The sequence below is a fragment of the Silurus aristotelis genome (genome assembly GCF_946808225.1).
Source record: "Silurus aristotelis genome assembly, chromosome: 16".
Classification (NCBI taxonomy): domain Eukaryota; kingdom Metazoa; phylum Chordata; class Actinopteri; order Siluriformes; family Siluridae; genus Silurus; species Silurus aristotelis.
Genome location: NC_139589.1, coordinates 22165303 through 22182078, shown reverse-complemented (window position 1 = coordinate 22182078; position 16776 = coordinate 22165303). Strand labels below are relative to the sequence as shown.

Sequence of the window (16776 nt, the reverse complement as noted above, 5' to 3'; positions counted from 1 at the left end):
GGTTGACTGTTGTGTTTACCTTTTTTAAAAAATTTTTAAAGATAGATGTTGAATCTTTTTAATTTTTTTTTTAATTACGTGTACAGTTTAGGAATAAAAATGCATAAAAACAAACAAAAAAAACCCCTGTGACATCACGCTTTAAAAAAAATATATATAAACAGAAATAAACAGAAAAAAAAAGATTAAAAAATTGCGTTTTCTGCGACTTATTTTCTGATATAAAGAATGAATTTGCACCACATTAGTTTCACACTGCCTCTCTATGTTACATATCTGAGGGTGTGGTGGTTTATGTTTCTGACTGTTAGCATAAGTTTCCCTCTCTGAGGATGAGCTTGTGTGTGTGTGTGTGTGTGTGTGTGTGTGTGTGTGTGTGTGTGTGTGTGTGTGTGTGTGTGTGTGTGTTTCTCTCTCTCTTTGCGTCGGTGTGTGTTAGAAAGATGGGTGATATGACACAAATATTAGATTATGATACTTGAAGTGTAGGGTATGTGATAGTTTTGCTAACAGGCTATGAGCTGCAGTATATTGATGATGTGTTCTCATGTTTTCAAGTCTGGTGCTCTGATGCTTTGATGCTCTGGTGCTTGGTTCTTCCAAAATCAAGAATCGGAGGACTGCAGATTAGTCGTAGCTGCAGGTTTGCTAGAATCCTTGTGCTAGTGCGATGTGATCAACAGCTGTTTTTGTTCTATTCTTTTTCCTGTGCATTGAGGCAAAGAGAACGTTATCTGTCACTCTCATCGCTCACTCTGCTTTGAGCTGAAACAAAACCACCACAGAAAGACCACAGAGTCGGCCGCAGCTACAGCGTCACAGGCAGAGAAGAGAGAGAGAGAGAGAGAGAGAGAGAGAGAGAGAGAGAGAGAGAGAGAGAGAGAGAGAGAGAGGGGCTCTTATTACATTTATAATATATTCATGTAATTAATATGATTTATTCTTTACTACAGCTGAGACGTTGTAGTGCAGGTTCATATGAAAGAACAGGAACAATCGCATGACGGTGCTGCACAACAATCTGACACTGTCTGTGTAAAAGGTTTGTGCTTGGCATACTGTATGCACATACTGACATCACAACATACCCTACAACAACCCAACCTTCCCACCACCACTACTACCACCACCCAGGTGCAGAGTGAGCTCACCTTCCGAAAGTGTCTCAAGGCTTTTAAAAATCTCATAAAAATATTTTACAATTTGAGTTCTTTCTTTGCCAAATCAATAGAACGTTAGTGTTTACAGTATTTAATATATTACGTACTTAATAATTAGTAAGTTCATATGTATTTATGATGTCTTTCAGCCAAAGCAAAGTTCTGTTTTTGGTTTTAGTATGAAATAAAGCCCACACTATGTACCTTGATCACTGCTGTACACTTGACTGAAACCAAAGCTGTCAAATGCATTATATTAAATTGTCAAAATAATTATATATTTATGTATACATATGCAGTACATACCTACGTAGTTATATATATATAACATCTATGTATGTATACTGTATATGTATACATAAATGTATTGTTTATGACAATTTAAAGAATATATATATATATATATATTATTGTTTTGGGTTGTTCTGATGCTACATATATGAGATACATATATATTTTCAACACACATTTAAAAAGTTTGTTTAAAGTTTTCTTAAAAATGAAAAGAAATTTATTATATTCAATAATATTTGTGCTTCAAAAAGAAATTTAATTTTCTGTTTGTATATATTGTATACTTTATATTGATTAAGTGATTGTGCGAATAAGAAATGAGGAAAAAAGAACAATGTCTATATATCTTACACTAATTACATATTTTTCTTTATTGTTTCTTTTTTTTCTTGTCTTTTAATGTACATTCATTCATTCATTCATTCATTCATTTATTAATTCTTTATGTAATCTCTTACTTTCTTTTTTTTTTTTTTGGTTATAATTTGGTTATAATGTTGAGATGTACAGGCAGCACAGCATGAGTTTCTGAAATCATTTCAGTCGTATAGTCTGAAGCGCTTTCATCGTAGAAACGAGACAACCTGAAGGCGACTTCAAACGCAGGCTTTCAATTGTTTTATTTACTAATCATTGTAATTGTGCGAATAACTGCACGACACTCAGAATTACAAGGTTCCTCTTCATTGTCTTTTTCTTCTTCTTCTTTTTTTTCTTCTTCTTAATAAACATTTAACATCAACCTTTTCTGAAACAAAAATACATGTGTACCCTATAATATTGCAAAACACAATACTACTAAATAAGTATAAATAAATTCCTAAAGCTGTAGAAAAATAACTTTCACTTAAACAGCGTAATGTTTTATTTATTCATTTTTTGTTTGGCTTTTTTATATTTTTATTGGTGACTTCAGTACTATAATTTTACAAAATTATACAATTGCAATCGCAATAATTAAAAAAACCATTTACAATTAAAAAAAAATAAAATTAGTAAATCAGTAAACAGCTGGATGGATGGATGGATGGATGGATGGATGGATGGATGGATGGATGGATGGATGGATGGATAGATAGATAGATAGATAGATAGATAGATAGATAGATAGATAGATAGATAGATAGATAGATAGATAGATAGATAGATAGATAGATAGATAGATAGATAGAGTCTAAAATAACACAGTTTACAAAAAGACTGTAAAATAATAATGTACTTAAGTGCAAAACCAGAAATATAATAATTTCTACTAACAGTACTAAAAGAAGGAAAACAGACATATTTGAAAAATCATAAGCTGAAATTTAACAACAAAAACAACATATTAGGATTCACACACTTACTAAATACCAGCAGAATAATTGAAATGCTTTTCTAATAAACAATTGGTTTATATGGCAGCCCCACACACACAGGCACATGTTCTTTAAATAATATATATATATATATATATATATATATATATATATATATATATATATATATATATATATATATATATATATATACACGTGTATGTATGTGTGTGTGTGTGTGTGTGTGTGTGTGTGTGTGTGTATATATATGTATATATGTGTATATATGATCATTTATTTGATTTGATCTAATAATTTGATTGATTGTATGCCAATAGGGATACTTTGATGTGTAATTTAAAAAATCACAGAATAATTAGACAGGAATTAAATAAAAAGACCTGATTTCCATTTGCAGAGCAGCACTGGCAGTTTTTCGCCTTGATCATCAGTCACGTGCTTAGAAGTCTGAACAAAAAAAAAATGTCTCCCTACCTGCTCTTAGTCCACATCAGCTCATGTCTGCTGATGACATTCCTGCTCTTCGTGGTGCTTGATCCTGAACCTAATCATCATCATGTGTTCATTTTTCTCATTTCAGAGTCTTTGCAGTGATCATTCTGAAATGATTCTGACTTGATTCTGCTCCCCACCTGAGTAGAGTCTGCCGTGTAGGACGCTGTGTTACTCATTCGGTTCTTCTCTTGTGGTGCTCAAGGAGATGAGTTGGAGTCTCAGTTTTGAAAGGAATGCCCAGGTAATCCCCATCCTACAGTCTCTCACCAAACAAGATATTTATACACATTTTTGTGGCTTATTTTATGCAGGAACCCTTTGTTTTTTTTCTCTTTTGTGAGTCACACAGGGATCCCCGGGTCAGACATGAGTGCAGAGTGAGAAAGTACCAGAAGGGACGCGATGACTCAAAGCGTTGTGAGGGGAATGGAAACCGAGGGTGGACCACCAGTCAAAAGGCAATTCTTAGTCCAACAGCACCCACCTTTTACATAAACAGAAACATGTTATTATTACACCATGCTATTTTCAGCACTTTGCTTTTAACCCAGTTGTATCCTGTATGCCCATGTGTTTTTTTTTTTTTTATTATTATTTCTTCATCCCTTCTTTTTCTTAATCGCTAGCCCTTTTATTTTAACAGACATATGGAATCACATGCAGATGTTATGAGTTATGAGTAATACAGAATAGCATGGTTTGAATATGTAGTGCATTTGCAAAAGATGAATTACCACAGCTAAGGCAGGAAACAGATATAATGAGATTTGGCTCACAGGAGGAAGAAAGGCTTCATTGATTAGTGCTGATGGAGCTGGTGAAGGTACTCATACATTCATTTGTTTACTCATCAAGCAGCTGATGTATTTTGGTCACTGAAATTTAAAGTAGGTTCAGAGCCTTTCAGTTTTTGCACACTTTTAAGTTTCCTTGAGTAACTCTCTACCAACTTTACACCCCTGGATTTGGTCTGTTTCTCAAACTCTATCAATAAACTCCCATCGCCTGCATCAGAATTGAGTTGTTCATCTTTCGACTCTTTAAGTCTGAGTCAGTGGTTCTTTTATCATGTGATTCTCATAGACGCTATGCAGTACATTACACAGGGAACAAAATTGAATAGATCTTCTCATGAGTCCTCTGGTCCGAGTCGTTCGTTCTTTTGTCACGTGACTCTCAAATACGCTATGCAGTTGTATATACATATACAAAGTATTAAAACTATAGTCAAATTTTGTGTATGTAGACATGCTGAGGATCTGCTTATTAAAAATTGTACATTTTATTATATTTCTGGTTAAAGGAACGAGATGAACTAAATGACTCAAAAAAAGATTCATTGATTTTGACAAACAAGATTCAAAGAACCAAGTCACTAAAATGATCCGATCTTCCAGACACTAGTGCATGACTGGCCTTTGATTGGACTATTCCAGGCCACTCAGACATGCCTTGGATCTTTACTTTTGGTTTTGATGTCATGCTTAAAACCTAAAACATTTGCTTAGTCTGAAGATGTGTCCATTCTGGAGCAGGTGTTCTACAAGGAACTCTCTGTATTTATATTCCTCCTTCCTTCCTATACCTGAAAAACCCATAAAATACAATGCATTACTCCCTTGAGTAACTTGCTGCCTGCCAGTTTTTATCCATTTATAAATAAATAAAAAAGGAACGACTTATTACAGAAAATGTAAAAGAGTAAAAAGTGAGATATTTGACTCTGAAATGTAGTGAAGTTAAAGTAAAAGTCTCCCCAAATGGAAAACTTCAGTAAAGTACAAATACGTAAAAAAAAAAAAAAAAAAAAAAAAAAAAAAAAAAAAAAAAAAACTACTTAAGTGCATTAAAAAAATTCCATTTACTTCCCTAATGCCCACCACCTGATAAATTTCACTGTGATCCTCGGAATATCCTCGGGCCGTAAAAATGGCTTATACCTTTGCCCCCGATCTTTTAAGACAGTCTGAAATGTGCGGTAATCATAGAGGACTTTATGGCGTTTTTTTATTATAGCATGCTCTGTAAAATGTGCAACCTCACACATGGGTAGACTCGAAGCGTGCTATAGAGACATCTCATGATAATCAAAGCGACAGGATGCACCTGAATGCGTGTGTTTAAGATCTAATACTTTTCAAATTTCATGCCAGTTTTTGGTCACTAAATTTTTTTTTTACTGAATCTGTAACATGGCAAACTACTGGTTTCCATATTATAGCCTTAAAAAAAAAGAGTTCTGATAATGTAAGTGGTAACCAGGACATTTTCTTAAATGAGGGGTTTGATGTGTTGTTTGATAAGAAATATAAGAAAATGTAAGCATATAGCAAAATGATTTTTACTGGAAAATAATGCACCATGGACTACATACTGGTATGTGAAATACTATGTATGCAAGACATCTGGGCTTAATTGTGTGTCAGGATGCTTATATTTATAAGGTCTTGCTTGGGTATATGTTTTAGTAACTTGCAGTCTTTCCCTTGTGTGTGTGTGTGTGTGTGTGTGTGTGTGTGTGTGTGTGTGTGTGTGTGTGTGTGTGTGTGTGGCCTCATTGAAATTGCGTTATTTTCCCACTGAGAGCAAAACGTAAAACACGTGACGCAAGACCCGATTGTGACATTAAAAGCGTCTGGTAAATGAGGATTGCTGTCATGTAGGCAGCTTTCTCTTTCACATTTCGGAGGATCTCTGAACACCTACTGCTCAGAGTGGGCTATTCTTCCACACAATTGCGCACATAGGAAACTTTCGTGTGTTTAAAACTCTTTTCCATTGTCCTCAGTTCTCAGAAAGTGGCCGTTCATGAAAACGTTACTGAGATTGCAGTGGTTTTTTTTTTCCACAGCAGTTAAACCCATGCTTTAATCACTTTTTAACCCATGCTCTAATAACATTGGCTTTTTAAACAAGGCATGTCTCATAAAAAATGACTTCTTAAGAGACCACAGATGGTTTTAGTGTACTACACCCTGGAGATTTTGGTAGTGTCTCCGTGGTTAACGCGTTGGGTCAGAGTGTTACTGATTAGAAGATCATGAGTTCTAATGCCAGCTTTTAAAGTCATTAAATTAAATATGTTGCTTTGGATAAATCCCTGAACCCAATGTCAGAAATATTACTAAATTGCAATGTCTATGTCATAACTTTTAAACTTTTTGGATGCTTTGATTTTGCTGTATATTTCCAAAAACCAACCAGACTTGGGACTTTAATATTGCCTTGGTAGTGAAACCATGTGGTCAAAATCATGTGACTTCCCATGGTATCTCATGCATCCTAATCTCGGGTGATCAAATTTCTGCAAACTGAATTTTTGGATTATTGCTTGTCTACAGGTTTTTGCATGTTTTTTTTTATTTATTTGTCCTTGTCAAAAATAACACAAAGCATTATATAAAAGAGTTTAATACGATTTATAAGAAATGTATGCTATTATTGATGTTTTATGTACCGTATTTTTCGGACTATAAGCCGCTACTTTTTTCCCACGTTTTGAACCCCGCAGCTTAAACAACGAAGCGGCTTTAATTTTTCCTGGGTTTTTCCCGGTTTCACAAACTTCAAGCCAAAAAACTGAACCCCATAACATTAGACCAATGACATTTCCGAACGGAAACGAAAAAAAGGGAACCTCAACTGTGTTCTGAGCTGCACGGCATCGGGAGAAAAAACTTCCATCGGGTGATTTTTAAACGCACGACGATGCCAAAAGATAAACTCCCCAGAGAAATACTGTAGTTGTGAAAGGAAGGAGGAAGACAGTGAACAATGACCTTCTTGGTAGGCTACTGTTTAGATACGTCTGGGTGAAGGGAGAGCTCGCTTCTGGCATGCTATTCCCAAAATACCGCTATGCTCCTAAAGGAAGCGCAACATATTTCACCCGTTACACCAGACCTGGGCAATCTACGGCCCGCGGGCCACATCCGGCCCTTTGTACGTCCCTGTCCGGCCCGCGTGAGGCCAATCATAAATTACAGGGATGCACCGAAAAATCGTCCGAAATACCTAAATCACCGAGACAACACGGCAAAAACACAATTGTAATGACGCCGTAAAAAGCGCAGCAGCACGCGGTTATCTGGATAAGAGCAACATGTCTGCGGTGTGCGGAGAGCGATTTGCAAAACATAATGTAAGTGTAATGTAAGAGTTTCTCCAAGTCGGGTTTAATTTATCACCTGAAATCCAAACATCCCGATTGCCATTCTAGATATGAGAAGAACGCGGCGCAGAAAAGTAAAGTCAATCCGAGCAGTCTGTAGCAAACGTATTTGAAAAGGCAGGAAAGTTTTCCAGTGATGGTGCCAAGGCAAATGGCATAACACAAAATTATGGAATTCATTTCCACAGATCAGTGGTCGCCAGTGGATCGACGGGTTGATCTTTGAAACATTCCCCGTGGATCAGGAAAATAATAATTATTACAATACATTTATTACACGCAGGGGCGCCGTTAGGGGGGTGCAGAGTATGCCAGGCATATGGGCCCAAGAGAACGCTAGGGGGCTCCACAATCATCAATTCAAATTTTTCCAATTAGTTTTTTTTTTTTTTTTATCGTACATACACACATTTTAAATAATAACACTGGTGAAATAAAATTAATTCCCTGTAAATAAAATTAAACTATATTAACTTTATTAATAATAATATATATATACATATACACACATATACATATACATATACATATATATATATATGGGGGCCCAAACTTCTGTCTTGCATACCCCCCTTAAAGCTGTTAATTTTCATTTCGGTGCATCCTTAAAATATTATCGTTGGTGTGGCCCTCTGACATAATTCAGGTTTCTCTTGTGGCCCCTTGTAAAAATGAATTGCCCACCCCTGCGTTACACCGTGTGTAACGTGTCTTTCGTTAAAGCCTGTGTAAAGTACATTAGTGTAGACACCTCCGGCTTATAGACAGGTGTGGCTTATTTATGTGAAAAATTAAAATATTTGTAAAATTTAGTGGGTGTGGCTTATATATGGGTGCGGAAATTACGGTATGTCCAACTGCATCCCATGATGCTACAGGGCCATAGGCCTGGATACTGTACATTTCTATAAAACGGAATAAAATTTTTTCAGAGAAAAGGAATATCAAGTGATGTTACTTGATGAGATAGAAGATAATATAGTATTATACAGTATAATGAAAAATAAAAAGTTTAACGCCTCTTCAGAGACTATGTCAGTCTTTAGGTTTATAAGAATAAATACTAAAACTAATATATAGCAGCTATTTAGTAGCACTATATGTGAATTGTTGTGCATTGCTTGGAAGCTTTCAATCTGATAAATAAGCGTTCATTAATAAATCGACATCACTGTAGACATCAGGAGTAAAATTGCACACTACTTATTGGCCTTATTGCCTTTTGACGTCACTGCTACTGACTCAGGCTAAAATGAGGACTGTATCAATGAAAATTGGGGTATGGTTGTTTGGCTGAGTATGACACTGGTGTCAGAGCAAGAAAGAAAGGATAAAGAAGTTCATGTTTTCAGCTCACAGGGGGCAGTAGTCCCCTAAGTCTCCTTGCCTGGTTTTGTTCGCCTTGCAGTCAAGTTTCACAATAAAGCACAGTTACCCTACATACTTTCACATACTGCTTCAATCTTAGAACAGCCTCAGTTCTTCATGGCATGGATTCCACAAGATGTTGGTAACATTTGTTTGAGATTCTGGTCCATGAGTACATGAGATAATTGCTGCAGATCTCTTATTTGCACATTCTATTTTCTATTTCTATTTCATCCCAAAGTGAATCTATTACATTGAGTTGTTTGTGTAATCCTGCTGGAAATGGACATTACAAGATGATGATTTTGAGGATTTTTGTTACAGTTCTTAGTTATTTTGTGGCCTTCAAACAATGCCTATGTTTTATTATGATCCCCATTAGACCACCACCACCACCACCTCCCTGAACTTTTCATCAGACCAGACATTCTTCAAGGCTTTAACTGTGAAAAATTGAAATTGAATTTGTCATGGTGTGCTGCTGCTATTAAAATATGAAGAACTAATCTGGGGAAAAAAAAAAAATAAAGATAAAGACATTAACTATGCAGATTGTTCAGGGTATTTAAAAAAATTTCTGTTTCACAGCAGCAAAGAAAAGAGATGGTGCAAATATAAAGACATAATACAAGTATATACAGTCTTCTTTCGGCTGCTCCCATTAGGGGTCTCCACAGCAGATCATCCGTCTCCATACCCCCCTGTCGTCTACATCTGCCTCTTTCACACCAACTACCTGCATGTCTTCCCTCACCACATCCATAAACCTCCTCCTTGGCCTTCCTCTTTTCCTCCTACCTAGTGGCTCCATCCTCAGCATTCTCCTACCAATATACCCCGTGTCCCTCCTCTGCACATGTCCAAACCATCTCAATCACACCTCCCTCACATTGTCACCAAAACGTCCTACATGCGCTGTCTCTCTAATAAACTCATTTCTAATCCTGTCATCACTCCCAATGAAAACCTCAACATCTTCAGCTCTGCTACCTCCAGCTCTACCTCCTGTCTTTTACTCAATGCCACAGTCTCTAAACCATACAACATCTCAGGTCTCAGGTCTCAGGTCTATAAACTTTCCCTTTCACTCTCACAGATACTCTTCTATCACAAATCACTCCTACAAGTATATACATTACAGTGTTTAAATACAAAAGAAAAAGAAAAAGAAAAAGAAACAACCAATAAAGTAGTTACACTTTTTACCATATTACATATAGGAAATGTTTAAATTAGTGTTATTACACAGCTACTGTCACAGTTACGGCACAAAATATTGTTTTTTGTTAATATTGCATGGTTAAAATCACAATTCTCGATTTATGAAAAATAAAATGATGAATGGTGATTTTTTTTTTTTTGTGGAAAATGTAAAAACAGACGTGTCCAGCTTTTATAGACTTTATAGAGCTGAAAATGAACAATGAACTTGGCTGAAGTGTAGATGGATGATGTTCAGTATCTGTCGCATATAAAGTGTCTGCGGTTTGAGAGAGATGGTCTCAGCTCGGCTTCTGATTGGTGGGTTTAAGTGCTACACGCGCTCTGCAAGACCCTCAGAGTGGTGCATGGTTCTGCAACCCTGCTGCAAAATGCATGAAGTCTGAAACAAGTTACATTTATCCAATTTCCGTTTTCATGTGATCCAGTTTTGTCAAACATCTTTACACAAGCAGACACGCGCGCACACACACACACACACACACACACACACACACACATAATTGATCAAATGCACACACAACAATGCACCAGTCTAGAAATATATACCATTCATTTATATTTATTATATATATTCTATATTTTTGAATCCTGCTCTTGTTATAATAATAATAATAATAATAATAATAATAATAATAATAATAATAATAATAATAATAATAATAATAATAATAATAATAATAATAATAATGGAGAAATAAAAGCATAAAAACGTGTGTTTCTTGTGTTCCAGTAAGAACTGAAGTCGCATTTACACGATATCATCAACGTGGTCAAAAGTCACATGGAGGGAATTAAATGTACGTAGAAACGTAGAAAAACACGTGGAACAAAAATCACCAACTTTAAAATGCTTATTGTAAAACTCTTATGTGCTTATAAATGAATAAAATAAACATTTCTATGTGATTAATTTTATTCTAAGGGTCCAGGTCCTAGTCCACATTTTTGGTTGTGTGTGTTTTTAACTTGTTATATATTGAAAATTTATATTAAAAAGTAATATTACAATTTTTGGTCCATGCTAACTGTTTTTGGCAGAATGTTTTTATTTTACGGAAAAAAAAAATCTAACAAAGAGAGTGCAATATACAAATGAGAAGAGGATGTAAAACTGGGAGGAGAGAAGCTCATGGTCATGTTCTTCTTTTTCACACTCTTCATGTTCTCATACAAGACTGGATTAACTGAAACATAAAACTGAGGGCGACACAAGAAAATGAAAATGACCCTAATTTTGAGTGTTTTTTGCGTGTTTTTATTCACGTGGAATGGTAAGAAAAACACTTTTTTTCTTTAAAAATGTTGTATTCGAGGTTATAAGAGGTCATTAAAACGGAATAAGGTACAGTATGTACGTTTACAACGGAATGCATGAACTATTCGATTTATTTGTTTTGGTTTGTTATTCTTGAATTATATTAAATATAAAAAATGCACATTTTTTCTTCTTTTTTTTTTTTTTTTTCAATCCAAGCCTTTTTTTGTTAATCACGTCATGAAAACGGTTAATCAATAAAACCATGATTTTCCTAGAATTTTTCAGTTCTAAATAGTGTATAATGAGATCAATATGTTCATTTTATAAAAACTTTTTTAACGCCCCCAGTACGTCTTTTTTATTTTCAATCAATTATACATTTAATCTGTATTACATTAAAAATACAACCTTTTCCTAAATGCATCGGTCAGTTAGACTCTCTTAAAATCTTTAATATATAATGAGTATTTTCTTGATAGTGTATAATTAGTTAAAATGTGTTTATTTGTTCATTAGTTTTTTGGGGTTTTTTTTCAAGAAAAATAGTTGTTTTTATTTTTTCCAGCCTTTTTCAAAACATATATATATATATATATATATATATATATATATATCTTCATTTGACTGTTCACTGATGGCTCATGGATTTAATTTCACATCTTCAGGTGTTGAAGGCCAAATCCGTGAAAAGGTGCTGAAAGAGAATGAAGCTGCGACCATCACTATATCTGACCGGGAACCTTCAGGGTCTGTATTGTTTTGGATTCGGATGAAAGAAAATGGACAGGGCTTTGAGCACATAGGAGCACACAGCAGGCGTACCGGTCAAGTAGAAGACAAGGAAAGATTTGAATTGATTGAAAAGGGTCTTAAAGTAAAACATTTCGATCGTCTTAAAGACAGCGGCACTTACAGCTGCGTCTCCATTAACAACAACAAGCTGCAGTTCGACTGCGTCACCAAACTGCGTGGAGAGCAAGGTGGGTTCATGAACATCTACACAACCTTTATCATGCTTTAACACTATTCATTCATAGTGCACTATGATCTATTTATCTATGCAGGTATGTGTGTGTAAATATATATATATATATAAACACACACACACACACACACACACACACACACACACACACACACACATATATATATATATATATATATATATATATATATATATATATATATATATATATATAAACACACACACACACACACACACACACACACACACACACACATATATATATATATATATATATATATATATATATATATATATATATATATATATATATATATATATATATATATATATATATACACACACAAACACACACACACACACACACACACACACATATATATATATATATATATATATATATATATATATATATATATATATATATATATATATATATATATATATAAACACACACACACACACACACACACACACACACACACACATATATATATATATATATATATATATATATACACACACACACACACACACACACACACACACACACACACACACACACACACACACACACACACATATATATATATATATATATATATATATATGCAGACAGACAAATATTTAAAAACGTGTAATCTTTTAATATGAATAAATTATTGATTTATGTGTCTACAGTCTATTAAATATTCACAAACAATTAATGAAGAAATTTAACACCCGGTTTCTTGAGAAATGTTGTGTACGACAATTTATTATTACAACATTTTTTAAGAAATATGCCTATGATAGGTGGATGAATTTTCTGTTTTTTAATTGTCCATTTTTTCCCCCCCAAGTCCCAACAACAAGCAAACCAAAGGAAACACCTCGCATCCAGACAGAGGCTATGACAACAAAAGCTACTGTGAACTGTAAACACAATTTTAAAGGTATATAATTTTTATATTTTATTATTAGTAGTAGTAGTAGTGGTGGTGTTACTATTATTATTTCTGTTGCATTGTTGCTGTTATAAGCAACAATTCATAATTTGTAAAGATTTATTTCTGCATTAAAGTCTATGCATAAAGGAAAGTTTAATTTGACCTTGCCAGCTTCTGATCATTGTGATATCTGACAGATAATCTTCATAAAGCCAGCATAAATGCTGTCATTGTAGAATGTACAATGATTCAGCCTGTTGCAGGCCTTTTGGTGCACAAACACCAGTTTGAAAAGATTTCAAGTGAAAAGATTCATGTTACATCACTGACATGAAATTTGTTCAGGGAAATTGAATGAAAGAATAGATGTTCGTTTGGGTTGCGAGCTGCACATCTTAATTCCTTTGGCTGCTGGCTGTGGACTTCTCCTCCTGATTCTGATCTTCACCATTCTTTACTGCAATAGTAAGCATCTGTATCATCTTCACCTTCATCATAAACATGATCATTGTTAACATCGATAGTCCAGAACACTAGAATACTAGATACAATACATTCTATGCTGTTATGTCCATGATCTGGAAAAGATACAGAGGGAAAACAGAAATTCACATCAACTGTAAAGCAAATCAACATTCTTTACATTTGTCTTTCTGTCTTAAAAGATGCCTGAGAGAACAAGTACAAATCTGTTTTTAAGTGTAAAAGTTTTTTAGTACAAATTATATCATCTGCACCAAATTGAGTAAGATAAAAGGCGATTCTTTATCCACACATTAAACACACAACACTTTATATCTTCTTCCATCTCTAAAGGGATGAGAACAAGACGATGCCCTCACCATTACAAAAGACAGTAAGCAGATTCTAAATACATTTCCCCTTTATTTCTTATTATTGTATAATTGATGTATACGATGAAGATAAGTTTCTCGCATTCATATTTTGCAGACCCCGAAGCAGAACAGCGGGCCACAAAACTCTACCCAATCCTCCAGACTATTGAACACAAGCACCAAGAAAAATGGCATTCAATTTTTTAATTTTTTTATTTCCAGGTTATACTTTTTAAATACTTTTTAAAAACCTTTGTGTGAGGGAATATCAGACCTTTCACCTGAAAAGATTTCTGAAACTTGCTTGAAACGCTTAGCATTTGGAATGGTTTTTTTTTATAATTGTAACCTTTTTTTTTTTTTTTTTTTTTTTTTTTTTTTATAAATGTGTACTTGTCCAAATATATTTTTTATTATATTTAATAAAAATAATAATAATAATAATAATAATAATAATTTGATATATATATATATATATATATATATATATATATATATATATATATATATATATATATATATATATATATATCAGTTATAATTATAATATATAATATATTCTTCTTCATCTTCTTCTATTTGTTTTTGTTTGTATGTTTTTAATGCAATTTCTTAAGGTGTCCAGTGCAGTAGTTTGAAATCTTTATCAGTAAATCTCCCAGCTGCACACGTAGTCATTTAGGAGGTGTGGCCCAACATCAGTAAATAAAGTAATATGTTAGAAATATTTTTAATGACTTTATTGTTAAGACTTTTCATTTCATTTCGAAATAAAAATACATTTAGGAAAGAATAGATTTTTGTTTAGGTGCCATCTGCTGCCAGGAATGTGTATTGCTATTTACTATGTAGTTGTGTACAGTGTATAAATGAAGAGAGAAAAAAAAATAAAAATTACCTATCAAAGTCAGCTTTGTCTCCTGCACACACTCCAGATTTTTTGCCCTAGCATGAGAAATGGTATCCACCACGATTTTGAAATTGGAAATCAGAGCTCCTAATTAAAACCTGGCCATTCAAGATACCAAGTAGGGGGAGAAAACAATGAATTTTTCATCTTTTGTTAACAACTTATCCAGTAATCCATAATAAATGGTGTATTTGCCTCCTCAAAACAGTGAAGTGTATAGTCAGTGTTAAATACAGGAAGTGCACCTGTGAGCAGCCATGTTGATGAAATGTCGATTGCTGAACTCGTATATATATAAAGATGACCACAAGCTTCCAAGTTGAGGATTTCAGGGTCAAGGTGACTCCAGAGCTTGATGTGAGGTCGATTGAGGGAAGAGTACACAGAGCATATAGTGTAGTGAAAAGGGTTACGTTTTGAAAACAGGTTTAATTTCACAAAAGACTCATAAATCAAACTTTTTTATTTATTTTTTTTTTACAATCTTTATTATTTTTTAACCAGAAAAAAAAAAAAACCCTCCTCCATATCTCAGTCCCTGGGTTAAAATAAGATTGCACTTCAGCAGAAAGGCACAGTATTGGAAGTGATATCACCATGACAGGAAGACAAAGTGAAAGACAACAACGAAAAAATTATAATTAAAGCATGCTCATGGAAGCCTGATCCTGACGTTTAGGGGTTTCGGGGATTTTTCTTGATGAAAAAATGGTCTAATGGACAACGTAAATGGAAAGCTGTCAAACCAAGTGGAGTTAGTTCTGATGAAGAAACGAAACGAAAAACTCATACTTGGTCTGCCACATCCTACTCAAGCTGTAAATTACAAGAAAATAGTGTGCATACAGAACAAGTTCAGGTGTTACATATGAATCAAATGCACTAACCACATATCAGCTCCAACCGGTTGCTTAAAGGAAGTTCATTTGTCGTGTAAGCCTTGCTAGTAAGCTCTTTGAAACCTTACAGGGGCTGGTACTAGCTGAGCAGTTCATTAAAAAAAACACATAAAAAACTAAATCAGACATCCCAGTCGAAGACACATACATTGAAAAGCCCTTTTGCACAAATATCATTCCAAATAATATAATCCTAGACGTACAACAAGCATCATTGTCCATCCATCCATCCATCCATCCATCCATCCATCCGTCCACTCTACACTCCTTTAGCATGACTCTATACTGTAAACTAAATGAAGTAAACCAAAGTGGAAATGCTGTACACTAGTGTCTATAAGTAAGTGGCAATATAACACTTATTACAAAAAAAAAAAAAAAAAAAAAGAAATTCCCCAAATGATAACAATAAAAAAAGAAATTCATGCATTACACCATTCCTCATCAACTAAGGCACATCAGCATCCTTCCGACATTCCCAATGGAAAATAATTGCCCTTCTTTATTCTTTATTTATGCTTCAAATCCAATCATCACACATTCACTTGGGTGTTCAGGTCGATGTGGGGGCCGTTTTTTTTGTTTGTTTTTTTGTTTTTTTTGCTTTTCTAATAACAATGCGTGCGCTGATCCCAGATCAGTGCTCGAATATTTACACATGGAACAATTTGTGCTGGTGTTTTTTTTTTTTTTTAGCTTTTTTTAGCTTTTTTTGTGTGTTTTTATTTCGCAGTTAGACTTTTGTACACCTTTCTTCCACACACAATATGTACGCGTTCGTTCCAGCAGCTTCTGGGATCACCATCTCGTCATCGCATCATCTTGACCGCCGCCTGAAACGCAGAATTACATTTCAGCTTAATGTGGTTTCATATGCAGTTGATTATTTTGTAGTTATTTTAGATTTCTTTTTCCCCCCACAGCTTAC

The 16776-nt window shown here is 34.2% G+C and overlaps 2 protein-coding genes across 37 annotated transcripts in view; one reads left to right on the top strand and one right to left on the bottom strand.

Moving 5' to 3' along the window:
- The first annotated feature begins 11152 nt into the window (after nucleotides 1-11152).
- cd8a (CD8a molecule) lies at nucleotides 11153-14329 on the top strand. The gene is made up of 6 exons (XM_083565556.1): nucleotides 11153-11302; nucleotides 11955-12269; nucleotides 13117-13209; nucleotides 13549-13668; nucleotides 14020-14059; nucleotides 14155-14329. Exons 1-6 carry the CDS (start codon nucleotides 11248-11250, stop codon nucleotides 14207-14209), a joined length of 678 nt encoding a protein of 225 aa, XP_083421682.1. The 5' UTR covers nucleotides 11153-11247; the 3' UTR covers nucleotides 14210-14329.
- Nucleotides 14330-15407: 1078 nt separating this feature from the next.
- Nucleotides 15408-16776, bottom strand: part of cast (calpastatin) — a 52096-nt gene continuing 50727 nt past the window's right edge. For all 36 annotated transcript variants that reach the window (XM_083564020.1, XM_083563990.1, XM_083564000.1 and 33 more), the window contains one exon: nucleotides 15408-16681. The gene's annotated coding sequence lies outside the window, so the exon portion shown is untranslated. The remainder of the gene's footprint in view (nucleotides 16682-16776) is intronic.